Source organism: Lactuca serriola, chromosome 9 (genome assembly GCF_051521515.1).
Source record: "Lactuca serriola cultivar US96UC23 chromosome 9, Lser_US96UC23_V15, whole genome shotgun sequence".
Taxonomy (NCBI): Eukaryota; Viridiplantae; Streptophyta; class Magnoliopsida; order Asterales; family Asteraceae; genus Lactuca; species Lactuca serriola.
The window spans coordinates 19237557-19257559 of NC_136416.1; the positions used below are offsets into that span (position 1 = coordinate 19237557).

At 35.2% G+C, this 20003-nt stretch overlaps 1 protein-coding gene across 1 annotated transcript; it reads right to left on the minus strand.

Annotated features, from left to right (window-relative positions):
• Window positions 1–3996: 3996 nt before the first annotated feature.
• Window positions 3997–5425, minus strand: LOC145074910 (transcription repressor OFP1-like). The gene has a single exon (XM_079021236.1). It carries the CDS (start codon window positions 5254–5256, stop codon window positions 4276–4278), a length of 981 nt encoding a protein of 326 aa, XP_078877362.1. The 5' UTR covers window positions 5257–5425; the 3' UTR covers window positions 3997–4275.
• Window positions 5426–20003: the final 14578 nt, after the last annotated feature.

A 20003-nucleotide genomic window follows, 5' to 3' on the forward strand; every position in this document is an offset into this window, starting at 1 on the left:
GTCAGGCGTTTCGACTCGTCGAGTCTGGACTTGGACTCGTCGAGTACACCTGACTCGGCGAGTGCACCAAGTGACTCGGCGAGTCAAACACTCAAAACCCAAAAAAATTCGATTTTCAGCTACATAATGCATCAATACAATAGAAACCAATCAAGGCTTTGAAACCACTGATGAGTTTTGGTCATAAGAACATCCTATGTGCTCATACGAACCCTAATGCTTGGATCTAGGTTTCTCTATTGTACATGCAAGTTATCCAAGACTATAAACCCTAGATCTAGCATATGATAATCAATATAACATATAAATAAAGGTTTAGATCATACCTTGATTGTTATATAGCAATAACAATTACAAATCCTCCTTGTAATGACTTTAGAAAGCTTAGAGTCACAAATGTCACTCCTCTAATGGTTCACAAACACCAAGAGCAAGAGGATGAAGAAGAGAAGAGAAGGAGGCTGCCCAAAACGTGTGGAAACCCTAGAAGGAAGCTTGTCCACGTTTTTGGGGCATAAGGGCTCTATATATAGTGAGGCTATTAGGGTTATCTAACAAGGAAACCCTAATTTGGATGCTTAAGCCCTAAGCAACCCATGGACTCCTTTCCTTAAAGGCCTTGGACGATTTCTAATGGGTTTCCCCATAGAATTCGTCCAACCTTATAATATAAGGCAATCCATGGCCCAATTGCAATTATCTTATAATTACATCTCCAGTCCCTTAAGTTTAATTAATCTCTTTTAGTCACAAACTTAATTCTTATTAATTCTTGACTAATATTAATTAAACAATATGATCTCTCCTTTAATATATTATTATCATAATATATTAATAAATCATATTTAATCATTTCTCTCCATAATTCATCCTATCAAGTTGCTTTGGTGAAGGCAACCCAAAAGGACCATGCACCATTGGGTCAAGTACATACCAAAATAGTTATGGACTTAGACACTAATCCAACATTTATAACCTGTGGGAAGCACGGTTATAAAATTAATTAAATTTTTATAATAAAAATTTATAATTATTAATCAATTATTTTAAATAAATTATTAATTAAGAGATATATCAAAAATTTAAAATTGTTATAACTTCAAATTTAACATATAATTATAAAATGTAAATTTGAATTTTGAAATGGGTTGCTTAATATATCTACATGACACATGACATAATATTAATGAGGAGTTGTATTAGAATGACGCTTGACAAAAGAAGATTAAAACTATTCATTTATTAGAATATGAATTCTTCACTTAGGTAGAACCCTAGATGGAAGATGATGGAGAATTGCTAGACGGAGAGTCTCTAGAATGCCTATCATGAATTTGGAAGAGAGATGAGGAGGGCATTCATCTTATTTATTTTCTTTTCATATTTGGTCCCTTAAGTTTGCTCATTTTAACCAAAACTCACCAAACCTCAATATTTGTGACTGTAAGTCATGTTTTGACATAATAAATCATTCATCGTCCATTTTATAACCTTGGTAATCCCTTCCATTGAGTTAACCATTTGGTCGATTCACTTTGCCAACTTGACACTTTTGACCATTTAACTTTTCAAATGTTATTATTTCTCATTTCTAACTTCCTGAACTTCATATCAACTTATGTTATGATTATTCATTAATGATTTAACTATGTAATTGACTTCAATTTATTTGTTTATTAACATAAGAACCTAGTCTCAAATTAGGATGTTACAAAAAAAGGGATAATAGATAGGTAGGAAAATGTTTTTTATATAGTCATAAATAACAATATACTTGCAAAGTACATTGCTATTTTAGTTTTTAATTTCACTAATTTATTTTCTTAGTTTTTATAAAATCATGCTACATTAGACAAGTGAAATTATATTTCAATTTTTTTAATTTTCTATCTTTAAAAGTTTGTTATTCAAAACAATTCTTTAAAATATGTCAATAGTTCTTTAAAATTCGATTTAAAAACAGTAGAAACTGAAACTCAATTATCATTTTATGTGTTTTATGTTAAAAAGTTGAATTAATCATGCAACACAAGGAAAAAGCGGCCTTTAACTTTAGACAACGCAATGAGAGCTATAAGTTGCTTTACACTGCATTTGCTCTCATTTCTTATCCGCATAATCCAACCTATGGACCCCTTTCTGTCTTTTACACGCTTTTTCCTAATATATGGAGGGAGCACATAAATAAATAAACAAATAAAAGTAATATCTTTATAGAGATCATATTTCACAATTTAATACATACTTGACAAAATATTTGTAATTAGTTCGAACACAACTTAATTCGCATGTGGATTCTAACAAACACAATGGAAATGAAAATTAGAACATCCCCAACACATGGTTCAATGTTCAATAAATGAGATAAAATAGGGTGGAATGTCGATTCGAAATATACTAAATAAAATACTAAATAAAAAAGTTGAATGTCCGGTGAAGAAGATAAAGTCTCATGTTTTTATTGTTTAACATGGACTCTCTAAAATACTAAATAAAAAAGTTGTAGGAAAATTAGAATCTTGTTAAATATTATTTAAATATTATGAATGTGTCCAACAAAATTATCGTGGAATTAATAAAGTTTAAAGTGTTAGTCACGAAAAACACCTATAATTGGGGTAAAAATAGTTGTGGTCTTGTGGACTTATAAATTGGAAGACCTGGATCAAACTAGACAAATTGTGCCTATATTTAGCTAAATTTACATTCTTTTATGAATAAGCTATTGTTTAGTTTTGTGAAGAAACTAGACTCGGTTTCTTCTATTTTTAAATATAAAAAACGATGTCAGATCTGTAACCGTTTCATGATTCTGTTTGGAATCCAAATTGTTCTATGCACACCATTTATTATCTTAGATTTCTTTTTTATCGATCTAATCCATACATCATGAATAACCTAAATTCCACACTATAAAGACAATTATATATATATATATATATATATATATATATATATATATATATATATATATATATATATATATATATAGTTAGGTTCAAATGTTTTCACTATCTATTGTGTGTCCGTATGATTGATTCTGGACCAATCATTTTAGTTATTTTAAGAAAGTAATTAATGCATATTAAATGCTGAAGATGTAATTAATATCTATTATATCTTCAACATGTAATATGCATTAATTACTTTCTTAAAATAACTAAAATAATTGGTCCAGAATCAATCATACGGGCACACAATAGATAGTGAAAACAAAATAACCTAACCCTATATATATATATATATATATATATATATATATATATATATATATATATATATATATTAACAATACATTATAACTTAATTTCAAAATACAGCTCAAATTGTTAAAAGCATAAAACAACCCTAAATGCCACATTATAAAGACAATTTCATCTGTAAAGTGAACAAAGAATATATATATATATATATATATATATATATATATATATATATATATATATATATATATATATATAGTTAGGTTCAAATGTTTTCACTATCTATTGTGTGCCCGTATGATTGATTCTGGACCAATCATTTTAGTTATTTTAAGAAAGTAATTAATGCATATTAAATGCTGAAGATGTAATTAATATCTATTATATCTTCAACATGTAATATGCATTAATTACTTTCTTAAAATAACTAAAATAATTGGTCCAGAATCAATCATACGGGCACACAATAGATAGTGAAAACAAAATAACCTAACCCTATATATATATATATATATATATATATATATATATATATATATATATATATATATATATATATATATATATATATATATTAACAATACATTATAACTTAATTTCAAAATACAGCTCAAATTGTTAAAAGCATAAAACAACCCTAAATGCCACATTATAAAGACAATTTCATCTGTAAAGTGAACAAAGAATATATATATATATATATATATATATATATATATATATATATATATATATATATATATATATATATATATATATATATATATAACTTAATTTAAAAATACAACCCAAATTGGTAAAAGTAAAATGTACACACAATTACATTATATATTAACACTACATTATCATTTTTACTCGTAGATAGAAGGATCTTGTCAGGTTGTTGTAAGTTTGTGTCTTTTTTCGAACTAAAACAGCTCCAATTCAGTTCCAAGTTGTCAGAATTTTCCTTTTTTAGAATGCAATCGAACTTGTGATCTTCTGGCGACGCCGAAAGCACGAAGAGTGAACGACTTGTACAAAATTCGACGTAATTTTATGTTTGAGTTATGGGTTCCTTGACCTACAAAAGTTACATATCTGGCAAACTGAACCAAATTTGCTCAAATGCTTTAACAATTACATCGTGATACTCATCTGAATTCAAAGAAAGATAACATGCAAGAAGGTCTTCCAAGTCCTTTGACGCCCGGATGTTGTTCTCGACGATCATCTCCATCATTGATTCCATGAAATCTTTCTGAGGATCATACGATGATTTCACAATTGCAAAGCTTTCTGACAAGGTCTTTCTCTGTGCAGACTTTTGAACGATCCTTTTGCTCACTGCTAGTTTGGGAGAATTGGCTCTGAGTTTGACTCCAGAGACTGATTTTCTCGCCGGAGTTTTGTTGGTTTCTTTGAGTTTCTTGCCGGAATGTGATGTTTGTGTGTTTCTTGAAGTGGGTTTGGCCGGTTTTGTTATTATTGGAGGGAGGTTAAGCTCTATCTCAGGTGACAAATCAAACCCACAGCTTGAATTATCACTATTTCTAGTCTCGTTTACATCGATTACGATGTCGGAAGTGGAAGAACTGACTCTACAGGTGCAAGAGGTGCACCAGGAGGCAGTGGCGAGTCCTGATTGAGTCGACTCGGAGGAGGGAGACTCGTGAAGGGAAAAAGGGCTAGTGTTTGTTGTGGGAGAATGAAAGAAATCTTGAAGGGTGCTTTGAGTCGAGTCAGCGAGTGAAGTGTGTTTTGGTGAAGGTCTGTATATGGTTTTTCTGTTGGGTCTGGTTTTTTTAGAAGATTTTCTTGGTGGGTCATGTAAATATGGGAATTTTGGTGAATTGTGGAATTGGGACACTCTTGGGGTGTAATAAAACGAGTTTCTTGGCTGAGAAAAATGGTGGTTTTGCGGTGGTGCTGCTGAGTAATATGAACCAGACGTTGGTTTCTTGCTGTGGGTGGTGGAAGTGGCGGTGGTCTTCGTCGTCTTGCTCATGTCTCTAAGCTTGTAAAACCAAGCATTTGGTATCATATCTGATAATCTAAACCTGTAATTCCCCATTAAAACCTCTCTCTCTCTCTCACTCGTATATAATTGTCGATATTTCACTCTGCAATCTGCATCTCTTTCGCCATGTGTGTGTTGAGTTTGGTTTGAGGAGTGAGGAGTTGAGAGGGGGATAATAAATAGGTATAAGAGACGAAGAGTCAAGTAGCACGGTTGGCAAATGGTAGGTCGAGTGGGCTAAATAAGATATCAAAAAGGGTAATTTTTTCATATGAATTCTTTAAATATATATGTATAACAATTTGCCCAGGTTTCTTTTTTATTTAACCTTTTACGCCTTAGAAATAAAACAATATATAAACAGGGGACAAACCTTACACGTCTATTTTTTTCATAACATGTCATTCTAAACAATTATTTGATTAATAGACTTTTGATACCTTATTCAAAGATAATTTATAGGGTCATTGGATTTTTTTTTATAAAAACTTATTGAATTATTGCCTTTTAAAAAGGTCAATAAGCTAAAAAAAATTGACAATACGAAGAAAAAAACTTTTAAAATAACTTCTTATTAACCCTTCGAAATGAGATTTCGATAAGTTAGAATTTTCAACTTTTTAAAACTCCTTATAATTTTTTGGTTGTAAAAGATGGGGATAATGACTTAAAAGGGTAATGTATTTTTCGATTTGTACACATTCATTTGGTCACTGAGTTTTTTTTTCGTCCATATTTACCCCTTGAACTTGTTAAATTATATATATTAAGTCTTTATGACCGGCTATTCCAGGTTACCCGGTAAAAAAGACTTAATAGGGTAATATATTTTTCATTTTGTACACATTTAGTCCTTAATATTTTTGTACACATTTAGTCCTTAATATTTTTTTTGCAAAATAATTCATTTTTGTTTTTGTACTCATTCAATACTTATGAATGATTTTTTTAGGTTTTTCTCACGAAATCTTACATGAGACATTCATTAATAATGTGTTTGGGCCTTTTGATGCTTATGTCCATCGTGATCTCCACTACTTGGTTGTTTAGGTCATGTGTTCTGAACTTCATAACTTCTACATACGATCTCGAATTTTAATGATCTTTACATATCCATGTAAACGAACTTTATATCCATACATTCATATTTTAGTCTACTATAACTTTCATTTAGATTACTCTCATTAAAAAATAATATATTTTTACTTACGATTTTTATATCCATATGCAGGGGCGGATTTAGCCTGGTTTCAGTATTGAACCGGCAACACCTATTTTTTCTGTCTAGAGTGGAATTTTTTTATTTCTTTTCGTTTATAACTATTTTTCATGTATCAGCAACACCTATCTCATTTTGGCAACACCTACTATATTTTCCTACGTCCTCCCATGTTCATATGTTTTTTTATGAATGCATGTATGGATGTTTTCTTTATAAAATCGTAAGTAAAAATATATTACATTTTAATGGAAGTAATCTTAATGAAAAAATTAACGCATGGATATAAAGATCATCAAAATTTGATATCCTATAAAGAAGTTAAGACGTTCAAAATACAAGACCTAAGTCAAACCATAAGACCTACGCAACTAAGCAGTCGAGATCACGTTGGACATAAGCATCAACAACCCCAAACACCTCATCAATGATTGTCCCACATAAGATGTCGTGAAAAACATCTAAAGAAATCATTCATAAGTATTGAATGAGTACAAATAAAGACTTATTTTGAAACAAAAAAATGTTAAGGACTAAATATGTACAAAAATATTAAGGACTAAATGTGTACAAAATGAAAAATATATTACCCTATTAAGTCATTTTTCCCAGCTAATCTGGAGTAACCGGTCATAAGGACTGAATGTGTACAATTTAACAAGTTGAAGGGGTAAATGTGGACGAAAAAAAAAACTCAGTGACCAAATATGTACAAATCGAAAAATACATTACCCTTTTAAATCATTATCCCTAAAAGATAAATACCTCTTAAAATATTTATAAGTTTAGACAAACATTTTTTAAAAAACAACTTATTGAAATATTGATTTTTTACCACAAAAGTTAATCCAAGCAAATTTTTAAAACTCTTTTTTTCGTCACCATAATGTTGATTGGTGTGGTTTCGGCAATGACCTCGGCTAGCTCAGCGAACACTGAGTCGAGCCATCGGCATGCCGAGCTTGGCTCGGCAACTCGGTGGAAACTCGATGATGACGGAGAAAGGTATTGTGTTTGAGCATTTGCGAAGGGTGAAAAGGGTGGTAGTTGTGTATGCTTCCCGAAGATAACTAGGTTTTCCACTTTGGTAGGTCCAGTCCCTTCAGTTTGGTCTAATAGCAGATCCTACCCTAAAGCTGAAATATATTTTTAAAATTGACTTCATGAATTACATAATACCCCCATAAACTTAAAACTTATTTATATTTTTAATTATTATTATTAGTATTTATATTATAAAACCTACAAAACTTGGTCTTTGATTTATTTTTATATTAATTAATTAAAAAAATACATAGCAAGTGTGGCAACCCGTGCCATGAAAATGACAAGTTGTAGCTAAAGTGTGACAAATAATAATATGATGTGGCGTCTACGTGGACCATGGCAAGTGTGGCATCACACCCATTAGCCTAACTCAATAAGTCATTTTGTCTAAAAGTCATTTCAAAATTCAAAATAAATTCTCAAACACCCTAAAAAATTTTAAGTCATAATAATTATTTTTAGCAATTCCCACAAAGTGTAATTCACTAGAATATTATATCATTTCGGGTCATATTTCAAGATCACTACTAAAAATTTCACTTATCTATAAACATTCACAATCCATGTGAAACAAGGTTCGCTAACTCGTAAAGACATGTTTACCGCTAACTCGTAAACACATGTTTACCAAGTAAATTTTCGAAATTGTTTTGCTAGTGAAATTTACTTTGTGTAGTTAGTATTACATATAATCGGTTACATATAAGGCTCAAAAAAGCTATCGCTAATAATTCACGATATTCATATTGTAATTAGTCTTTATATATATTGGGACAAGGGAGAAAAAACAACTACAACACAGCAACTTATAATTTCGTACCATTCATAAATTATGTCTTTTGATGAAGACAATAAAGATGGTGATGTAGCGTATATTATGAATTATATTCAAGTAAGTTCAGTTTTTTTCATTGAATAACTAATAATCTAGCTTGTTTTGTATTGTTTTAAATTTTAATGTAGTTGTAGAGAAAACAAACAAACACTTTAAAAATACTCATTCTTAAGGAGTTAAGGTCAAATCATGGTTATTTTAGTGAATAGTCCGTTAAAATCTTTATTGATGAGAAAGCAAACAAGAAGTTTACAGGGACAAATGTATATGTAGTCATGCATGCAAGTTTCTTTAAAAACTGTGCAATCTTAAGATGAGATCAAGCAAAACACTCAAATAACACATGTAGAAAATTTTCATATGTTTTAGTGGTTTAATATGTAATAATTTATTTTGTTGTAGGTAGTAGTAAACCTCTATTTAATAATCTATTGTGTATTTGTTGGTTTTTTTTATGTAACCGTTGTAATGTAATAATTCGTTCTTTGGTATATTATCAAATATTTATCAGTTTGTTCTAAGTATTATTAATAAAAAAAACTCTAAACTATGAATAGTTAGTTTATTTAAAAGCCATAAGAAATAGTTTCGCAAACAAAACAAATATAACATTGGGAATTCCATGTGTAATTAATTCAAAACATATTTTTAGGGGCAGTCATCTGAAGACAAAACCCTAATTTTTCGGGACATATTGGGTCACGCCGTGTCGGTTATCTGAAGGCAAAACCCATTTTTTTCGGGCTTTGGACCCTATTTAAAGGGAGTGATGCTTAGGGTTTCCTCCACCCTCAGCCTCCATCACCTCCAAACATCCTTTGGCAAAACACTAACCCTCTTGAATCTTTTGAGCTCATTTGCAAGCTTTTGTTTGTTTTTAAGAATATGAAGTTTTAGTGCTTAGTTTCTCCAAACGATCATTTATCATCCTTGTGTGCAGCTTCTGGATTTCTTGTACTGAAAAACCCTTTTTATACTTAACATTATTTTGAAAGACCTCTTTCATACTTAACATTATTACTTCAAACTTGCTACATGCATATTCATAAAGATGTTTTACATATATGGTTTTGTTAGAAAAGACTGGATACAAACCGATTAACGAGGTTTTTACAAAGTTTTGTATATATTACATAATTTCCCAAGAATTTATACACAAATTACAAAAGCTATAATATTATCGTCTATTCTATATCTTCTAACAATACATAACTATTCTGGATGCTTATCACCTGCAGTAAGTAAACACTAAGAGGGATAAGCGGATGACGCTTAGTGAGTTCAATAACAGTTACAATATAACGTTGTGTCATATATATATATATATATATATATATATATATATATATATATATATGACAAAAGCAAAGAGGGACAAAGAACAACAAAGGCAGATAAGTATCATATGACAGGCTTTCTATATCAACAAATAATCTAATTCAAAGATTTACAATCAATGAAATAAAACAATTTCAACATGATATACATCAATAAGACTTCAACCCAAGTGGCATAGAAAATACAATTTCGGATTATCATTTGGCTAGAAATTTATATGCTTTCAGCCCTAACTAGCCTTCTGTCAATGCCAAAGTGATGCTTAATCGTTCACTTCATGGTCAAAAGCTACATACCAATACTCAAGTGATGCTTAGTCATTCACTTTATGGTCAAAGGTATAGCTCATTATCATAATAACACGGGAAAACACATTTCACATATAACGCATATCATACAATTGTCCCTATATTGAACTCACCGTGAAATAACCGATTGATAAAATGGTAATTTGGGCAGCACTTCGCCTCTAAAAATGACTTTCTTTGACGAAACCGGGGATTTTAGTTGAAAACCGGGCCTTGTGCGGGCAGAGTTTCAACTTGAAAAGATTATTTTATCGGGTCTTCGGTGCGTCGGGACTTGCTTCGGGTGTCGGGGATGATTCCTAGGCTTCAGGGGTGTTAGGGTAATTTTATAGAGATTAAAGGGTGTAAAAGTGTGAAGGAATAAGAAAACTTGTAAACAAAATTTGGAAGGCTCGCTTTCTATTTATAGTAGCCCGAAGACTCTCCGTACGCTGGGCGTAACTCTCCGGTACGCGGGGCGTACTGCCTCGCACACTTCTTCGTTGGGCGTACGAAGTGGATCAGATCGGACGCGTCAAGGATACGACACGTGGCACTCAAGTGAAGGAGTAGGGAGGGTGATGGACTCCGGAGCACTTAGACGAGTACGCTGGGTGTACTTCGGTACTTTGGGCATACTCCTTCAGACCAGCCTCGATGTTTGTGCCATAAACTTCAGAAATTCGTATATTTCGCATACGAGCTCCGTTTTTAATGTTCTTTATATGCACGCGTAAGTGAAATTATGCTCTACAACTTTCTTTTAGACTCCGTCAGCTAGTTTTGATTTTTATTTTTAATATTATATTTTTAACGGGTTAGGACAGGAAAAGTCCGTTAAAAAATTCATAACTTCTTCATCCAACGTCTGTTTTCGTCTGTCTTTTTACCGTTGTAAAACTATTGACGAGATCTTTGATTCTCGTTTAGGTTGTATCAGCTAAAAATCACTCGATCTTTATTTCGAGTTTCGGGTTGTGTACTGCTATGCTGAATTTTAGAAAAATCATAACTTTCTCATACGAAGCCTCGATGTATGTGTTTATGTGACTATTACTGATATGATTGCATGTTATACGCATGGAGCCAATTTGGGCTCAGAATTATTATGGACTCAGGGTTGATACGGACCTGGCACAACTATGTGTTGTCACATGGAGTCAATAAGGACGCGGGGTTGATACGGACCAGGGGGTTGACACAGACGCGACACAACCACTTGCTATTATATTTGTTCATTTATATGATGTATGTGGTATTTTGGAAAAGCTCACTAAGCTTTATGCTTACAGTTATGTTTATGGTTTCATGTACTTCCGGTGTGAAAAAGGAAGGGCCTAACGTGATGTCACAACATCCCCCTCATGTTTTGGCACTTATTATTACTATTACTCTGATGCTTTGGATAATTTGTATGATGGTTGTCTCTGAGATATTTGATGTATGGAATTACTGATTGTAAAAATAAAAAACATGTATCACTATTTCGGGATGTTACAAGTTGGGAGATCCACAGCACTCTCCATATCTCTCAGTTTTGTAAGTGTTTAGTCGATGATTCTGCGGTGATCCACTTGGATGACATTCAGGTCGATGAGCACCTGAATAATGTAGAAAGGTCGATTACGATTCTCGACAAAAGGTAAAGACCCTGCGCAACAAAGTGGTGAACTTGGTGAAGGTGCAGTGGCAGCATCGAAGGGGTTCTAAGTGGACGTAGGAGCCAATGGACGAAATATGAGAGAATTACCCAAAGTTATTTGTGAAGACGGACTTCGAGGATGAAGTCTGCTTCTAGTAGGGGGAGTTGTAACATCTAGATCCCGAGGTACTTTATATATATTTTTTTTCAATTTTGGTATTTTAAGGTTTTCCATGACGTGGTAGGGAGGTGCCACGGCTTTGCAAGTCTAGCTTAGTCCGCGTGTTTCTTTTAAGCTGCCACAGCGTGGCAGCTGGCAAGTGATAAACCCTATTTTCTGGGTTTTGCATCTTATTTAAAGGAATGAGGAGTGTAACACCCCGGTATTCAGGTATTTTCAAATCCCTTCTTTGTTTTTAGTTTATGTCATTTTGGTCCTTGGATTGAAAGGAAGTACCACTGGGAAGCCATATGGGTAAGATTGTAATTTTAGGGCAGGAGGTGTACGCTAAGTGTACAAGTAGGTACGCTAAGCGTACTAGGGCGCGCCTTAGTATGCTGGGCGTACACATATGTACGTTGGGCGTACTCATGTCTAAAGGAAAACCCTACTTTTTAGTGTTTATGAAGTATTTAAGCATATTTATGGACCATTTACCCCCATCTTTTTAGCCTCCAAGCCCTTGAGTCGTTTTTGGCAAACCCTAAGCCCATATGAGTGCCTTTTGAGCTAAAATTGTGTCCTTTGTGTGCTTAAGGAAGAAAGAGTCGCATCAAGGAGCTTAGAAGTTGAAGCAAGCTTGTGGGTCTTGGATCAACACCTTCTTGGGAAGCTCTAGAAGGTAAAAAGTCTTCACCTTGATGCTTTGTTTGCATTGATTTCATTTTGGTAGCTTTCTTTGCTTCTTCTTGTCCTAAAAGTCCCATTTCTATGCATGTTTGGTTTTGAACGTTTTGGGTTGTCCTTTCAGACCCTAGGAAGGGTCCCAAGCCATAAAAATGAGGTTCCTTTAGCTAGTTTGGCTCCATGTTTCTTGTAGAAGGTCTTAATGGATTAAGACATTGCATTAAGGACTTTATGGACGTGCAAAGTCATAAAGTTGGAGACTTTATGACTTTAGAATACATTTGTACCAGGGATATGAAATATGGTCTTAAGTTCTTAAGCCTAGCATAGGTGGGAGTACGCCTCGCGTACTCAGTCGGCCACCCCGTAAGTTGGTCAATGTGAGGTTCCTTGTACGCTCAACGTACCTCCGAAGTACGCCCCCACGTACTCGTATGGGTCAGCCCATGTTGAGTTAACTCGATTGGGTTGACTCGGCTAGGTTGACTCAGTAGGTTTATGGTCTTTGACCAGCTGACTTTAAGTTTGACCAAGTTTGACTTCTGAGGGTATTTTGGGTGTTATTGGGATTTTGATGGAATTGGTCACTTGGTGGATGTAGGCATTGAGTAGAGAGCTAAGATTCGAAGTTCGGCCTTATCACTTATGTTCAGCTTGTGAGGTATGTTTTCGTCACTTTATTTTCGAGTCGAAGGCACCAAGGCCGACCCATTGGTTTGATAACCTAATATTGTTGATATGTTAAGTATGGAATAGATATGCTTGCTAGTTTTGATATGCTATTCTGCTAGATCTGTAGGATTGTCTGTGATATTGTTTGTTTATCTGTTTATGATATTATATGTTATATGTCGACATATTGTGTGGGGTGAGTTGAGGTTGTACTGCTCTGTGTTGTAGCCAACAAACCATGGAGCATACCAAATATGAGCTTAGGGTCGGGGAAGGCATGCCAGACTCATATTGTGGGCTCATGAGCATTCCAGATATAAGTTGAGGGTCGAGAATGGCATGGCAGACTCGTACTGAGGGTTTAGTGGTATTCAGTCTGAGGACTAATCAAGCCGGGGAGCATGCTATACATAGGGGTGTTCAAAAATAACCAAATCCGAAAAATCCGATTCAAAATTATCCGAAAATTCGGATATCCGGATTTTCGGATTCGGATTCGGATTCGGATATCAATTTTGAAAAATTTTGGAGATTTCGGATATCCGATATCCGAAAAATAAAATTTTCTACTTATTTTTTAATATCTTACTTATAATTTAAAATTGGATGACCGGGAAACTTTAGATATGAGGTGACTGGCGTTGTAGCTATTGTAATGTTAGTTCGTTTGCAAATTTAAATTGTTGTTAATTTATTTGTAAAGTTAATGGCGACGTTAATTTATTTCCAAAGTTAATAACTTATCAAACATATTGAATAGCTACAATTGTGAATAAACTAAGAAAATGACTTATAAACCCACTGTGAAGATAAATTAGGAAGAAAAATACATAAATGTGTTCCTTATTACGTTATTTGTTAATTGATTTGCAAATTGAATCCGTTGTGTTGTTAATTTCATTTCAAATTACATACAAAATATCAATGACACGCATTTAATATTTGTAAAAGATGTGTTTCGGATATCCGTATCCGTATCCGAATTTTCGGATATCCGAAAATTCGGATACGGATTCGGATATTAAAATTAACTATCCGAATTTTCGGATATCCAGTTTTGAACACCCCTAGCTATACATAAGTTGTGTTATTTGTTTGTGTATTGGTATTTTGAGGGATTAATTAAACCTTAATATATATTTACTATTATTTGTATTTTGAATTAATTTTAAATAACCATAAAATACTTGTTAGTTTCCCTTATTCTAAAAAAGAAAAACTTTTACTTTCAAAATTACTAAGAGTTATATACGTTTTTTCATAAACTACGGAAAAATATTAAATCAATTATATCTAGGAATGTTGTATATCGTAAAAGTTCTATTTTGATGAAAAAAATGGTTTATATTGTAATTTTAAAATGTTTCTATTCGATCTTATATTTGACAAAAAAAAATAGTAGACTTACATTATTTACGGGTGAAAGAGAAAAAGAAACTCTTGAGTCATTTTATAATTATGGTCATGGGTAGTGGTTTTAAACGAAACGAACGAACATGAACAGGGGTTTGTTTATGTCTGTTCGTTTAAGTTAGTCGAACAAACGAACGAACATGAACAAATAGATAAACAAGTTTTCGTGTTTGTGTTCATTCGTTCAACAAAATACATTATTCATGTTCGTTTTTATATGTTTGTAAACATGCTAAACAAACATAAATGAACGGAAAAAAAAAAAAAAAAAAAAAAAAAACAATTGAACATATATGAACATATAATATAATAATGTAATGAAAAATCATTAAACACATATGAGCATATAATATAGTAAGGTAATAAAAACAATTAATTAAACATATATAAACATAAATAAACTGAAACGAACGAACATAAATGAATTTAAACGAACAATATAAATGAACGAAAAAGATCATTTTTATGTTCGTTAGTTTTATTAAATGAACAAGAATTTGTGTTCATGTTCGTTCATTTATTTAATAAACGAACTACGAACCTCTTGTCGAACGGTTCACAAACGATTCACTAAAAGTTCAATTTGTTTACCACACGTGTCATGGGTAACAGATGTAACAATATTTATTTTATTCTAAATGAATTACAAAAAACTTGGTGGGGTTTAGTGGCACATGTGAAAGAGTTAGAATGTGAGGTCTTATGTTGGAGAGACCCTTTGCACCTTAACTTCTGCCTGTTTTATTTAATATATAATTTTTTGGGTTTTTTTTCAATTTAAAACAAACATTTTTTGATTAATAAAACTTAGTTATCAACGTATGACGAATGAGAAGGCAAACAGGCAACAAGTTGCGCCGCTAAACCTTTTTGTATGGTAAGTCAATTCTTTTGAAAACTACATCCATAGATCTAGGGGAAATAACAATGTTATGCATGATCCGGTGTACTCTATTAAGAAGCTTCACCTCATCCGTCGCAAGGAAACGAAACATATCAAATGCAAATGGTGTGGACACGTGTTGATTTTCCATGCACGAATTTCTCATGTTTGATGACATTGCATGTAGCAGTTTTTAATGCAGTCTATCCCGCCGTGAAACCCCCAGTCCTCAAGCCTACGAGAGGGGATGCCCCTATAAGGTCTACACATACGTGTTTCCCTCCAACCCATCCAAAAACACAAACGTCAGCCGGTTTAAGGGTTGACCTTCCTTCTGTCGGGTTAGTCAAGAAATTCACATGAGTCTCTTTCTTGGCAGAAACTCCGGCACGCTTAAATATGTCAACCAAAACATTCCTAACCATATTGTATCTGTATTTAAAACCCGGGAGTTCTTTGCAATGAACTGCATGCTCTCTAAAAGATCTCAAACAGGCCTTGGGGCACACCAGACATATCTCGTCAGCTGAGAATATTAGAATCGTGATGTAATGTCCCGAAAATAAGAGTAACACACACAATGCGTCAAACACAAAATGCACAAAATGCGGAATCGAGTGGTGTGTGATGTGCAATCATCTCGGGCTCTTCCTTTTGGAACCATAAGTACCTGAAACATAAACTGAAAACAGTAAGCACAAAACTTAGTGAGTTCCCCAAATTATCACATAGCATACATAATAAACACATAATGGGCCCAACCCGGCATCAAGCCCCGCTCGGTATACAGATATATCAATCATTAGGCCCCGCCTGGCATCGGACCTAGCCCAGTAAGCATATAAATACATAAACATATAAACACATACAATAATCACAAAAACAATATCATACAATACAGTCATCGGGCCTCGCTCGACATCGGGCCCCGCCCGGTAACATAACAACGCATACACATGTAAGAACCACGGAGGCATCTAGTATCGTAACACAATAAACCATGGGCCGAAATTGGTGCCTTCGACCCACTAAACACAATGAGGAAACTCACCTTAGACTACTGAATCTCTCGGATAAATCTCTGGTTGTTTGCCCGCTAAAATCTCCGTGCTATCAATCACAAAATAACATCCAATTAATAATTGGATCCCGACTCACAATAAGAGTCCAAAATAGGGTAAAAGACCTTTTTACCCTTTACCCAATCTTGGCCCAAGGCCAAGACCCAATCCAGTTATCCGAAAAAGCCCAAAATCCAAATTAATTACCCAAGGCCCACATATGGCCCAATTTTCCAAATTGGGACTAAATCCTTTCGTGGGCCTTCAACCAAAAGAGTCCAGTAAAATATTGACGGCCTAATAATAGAATTTTCATGGCCATACAAGGCCCAAGACTATTGAGGTCCAACATGGGTCCACATTTGAGAAGCACAAAATTCTGAAGCCCACTGCTGAGTACGCAGGGCATACTCAGCTCCTATGCTTGGCGTACTCGCTTTAGGGCTTGTACGCCTAACGTACTCCCCTGTTTGGCAAACTTCCATTTTTAGGCTCTTAATTGATTAAGACTTCAACCCAAACTCATATCTGACTTCCTTAAGGTGATTTATCAAGTAAAGTTGGCGAACTTACGTGCATGCATGGCTTAATGAGGCTCTTACAGCTCAAAGGAGCTTAAAAAATAACACATACATGAGTCCATAAATGCCATAAAGATTGCATTTTCATGCTTAAGGGACCCTAAAACGTCCAAATTTACAAGGTTTAGCATCTAAAACGGCCTTAACTCATCATGACCAACCAAAAAGGACCAAAAAGGACCATAACAAGCTAAAGAGTGGATACATGCAAAGAGTAGAAAAGCTTTGAACCTTATAACTCAAAATCCACGAAATGGAGAAGCTAAAGTTGCATCTCTAAGCTCCTATCCAAAGAATGAGTCTTCAAACTTCTTCTTCTACCGTTTCAAGATGTACAACACCCACCAAACGTCAAAACATGAGCACAAGAGCATAACACAAGGCAAAGGGACAGATTAGGGTTTTAAGGGTAAGGCGGTTGGGTAAACATGGCCAAAAGTGGCTATCACATGGCTTATATAGGGTGCGAGCCCTAAAATTAGGGTTTCAAATATGCTCGTGTACGACATGCATACTCCACGTACGCCCAACGTATGTGGATGAGCTCCACGTCCAGGCAAGGCTAGTACGTTAAGAGTACCACTCCAGTATGCCCCACGCACTACCTGAGGGACCATTTTGCAAAAAAAAATTCAAAATAAGGACTAATTATGAATTTTACCAAGTTCAAGTGTTACAATTCTCCCCCACTTGAATCAGACTTCATCCTCGAAATCCGTTGCACCGAATAATTCCGGATAGTGCTCTCTCATCTCATCTTCCGGCTCCCAAGTCCATTTAGAACCCTTGCATTGCTGCCACTGAACCTTCACCAACTCAACAACCTTGTTCCTCAAGGTTTTCATCTTTCAGTCTAGAAACACCACTGGTCTCTCAATATAATCCAGACAGTCATCCACCTGTTAATCCTCCAACGATACCACTGTGGAATCATCCACTAAGCACTTCCGTAGCTGAGAGACATGGAATGTGCTATGAATCTAACTGAGCTCATTTGGAAGATCCAAGCAATAAGAAACCAGGACCACCCTGGCCAAAACCCTGAAAGGACCAAAATATTTGGGGCCAAGCTTGCCCTTCTTCCTGATCGGATGACACCTTTCCAAGGTGACTACTACAGGAGAAACATATCCCCCACCTGAAACTCTAAATATGATCGGTGTCTGTCGGCATAACTCTTCTGTCGACTCTGAGCTGTCTAAAGCCTACTCCAAACCTGCTGGATCAGCTCAGTGGTCTTGAGTACTCTCCATAACCCATTGACCGACCTCACCCCAATAAATTGGGGTCCTGAACTTCCTCCCGTAGAGCATCTCAAAAAGAGGTCGATTAATGTTGGCGTGATAGCTGTTGTTATACGAAAATCCTGCTAGCAGAAGATACGTATCCCAACTCCCACTGAAGTCCAAAACACATGCCGGAAGCATATCCTCTAATGTCTGAATAGTTCACTCACTATGACCGTCGGTCTACGGATGGAACGTTGTGCTGAAAAGGAGGCGAGTACCCAACTCGTCGTAGAACATCTTTCAAAACCTGGAAGTAAACCTGGCATCTCTGTCAGAAGCCACCACAACTGGCACCCCATGACGTGCTACAATCTCCCTAATATAAATCTCAGTTAATTTCTCTCCAGAAATACTCTCCTGAATAGGAATAAAATGCGCGCTCTTGGTTAATCGATCCACAATGACCCAAATCGAATCCACTCTACACGCACTCCGAGGTAACTTCATGATAAAATCCATGGTAATATCCTCCCATTTCCATATGGGAATCTCTAATGGTTGCATCTTGTCGTAAGGTCGTTGATGCTCGGCCTTGACTTTCCTACAAGTCAAGCACTGCTCCACATACCAAGCCATATCTCGCTTCATGTAGGGCCACCTATAATCAAGACGAAGATCCCTATACGTCTTTGTCTCCCCAGGATGAATGGAGAACCTACAGTTGTGTGCCTCTTCCATCAGAGCCTGACGCACACCACCCCAGTACGGAACCAATACCCACCGATGAAGAGTCAACAACCCACGGCTATCATAATCGAAGGAAGCCACCTAACCCATAATACGCTCACTCTTCCGGTGCTCTTCCTTCATAGCCTCGACCTGAGCCTCACGAATCTGCTCCAAAAGTGGAGTAACCGCATTCATCCTCAAACATATACCCATGATCGGAGTCGTGACTGCCTTGCTGCTAAGAGTGTCGGCCGCCACCTTGGCCTTCCCTGGGTGATAAAGGATCTCACAATCATAATCCTTCACCACATCTAACCATCGGTGTTGCCTCATATTCAGATTTGGTTTATCCATCATGTACCTCAGGATTTTGTGATCCGTGTAAATAGTACAACGGACCTCATTGAGGTAATGCCGCCAAATCTTGAGGTCATAAACCACAGCCCCTAGCTACAAATCATGAGTCGGATAATTCGCCTCATGAAGCGTAAGCGATTGTGCGACCCCTATGCATCAGCACTGCCCCCAAACCTGTGATCGACGCATCACAATAAACCATAAAATCCTTGATACCCTCCAGCAGGGTTAGAATCAGTGCCTCACACAACCACTATCTCAAGGTCTCAAAATCTACCTGCTACTTAAGGCCCCAATGAAATGTAACTGTCATCTTTGTCGACCAAGTCAAAGGAACAGCTATCTTGGAGAAATCCTGGATAAATCTCTGATAATAAGCCGTCAAACCAAGGAAACTCTGAATATCTGACGGAGAACTCGGAACCCCCCACCGCATCACGACCTTGACCATGGCCGGATAGACTAGAATATCATTCTGGTTAACAAGGTGTCCCAAAAATTGCACCTCACGTAACCAAAAATCACACTTGGAGAACTTTGCGAAAAGTCTCTCCCTCCTCAAAGTCTCCAGCACTTCCCTCAAGTGCTCCTCGTGTTGCTCCGGGGTCTTGGAATTGACCAAGATATCATCAATGAATACAACCACAGACCGATCCAGCAT

Coding starts and splice junctions, on each gene's coding strand:
- LOC145074910 (XM_079021236.1), bottom strand. CDS start 5,256: ATGGGGAATTACAGGTTTAGATTATCAGATATGATACCAAATGCTTGG.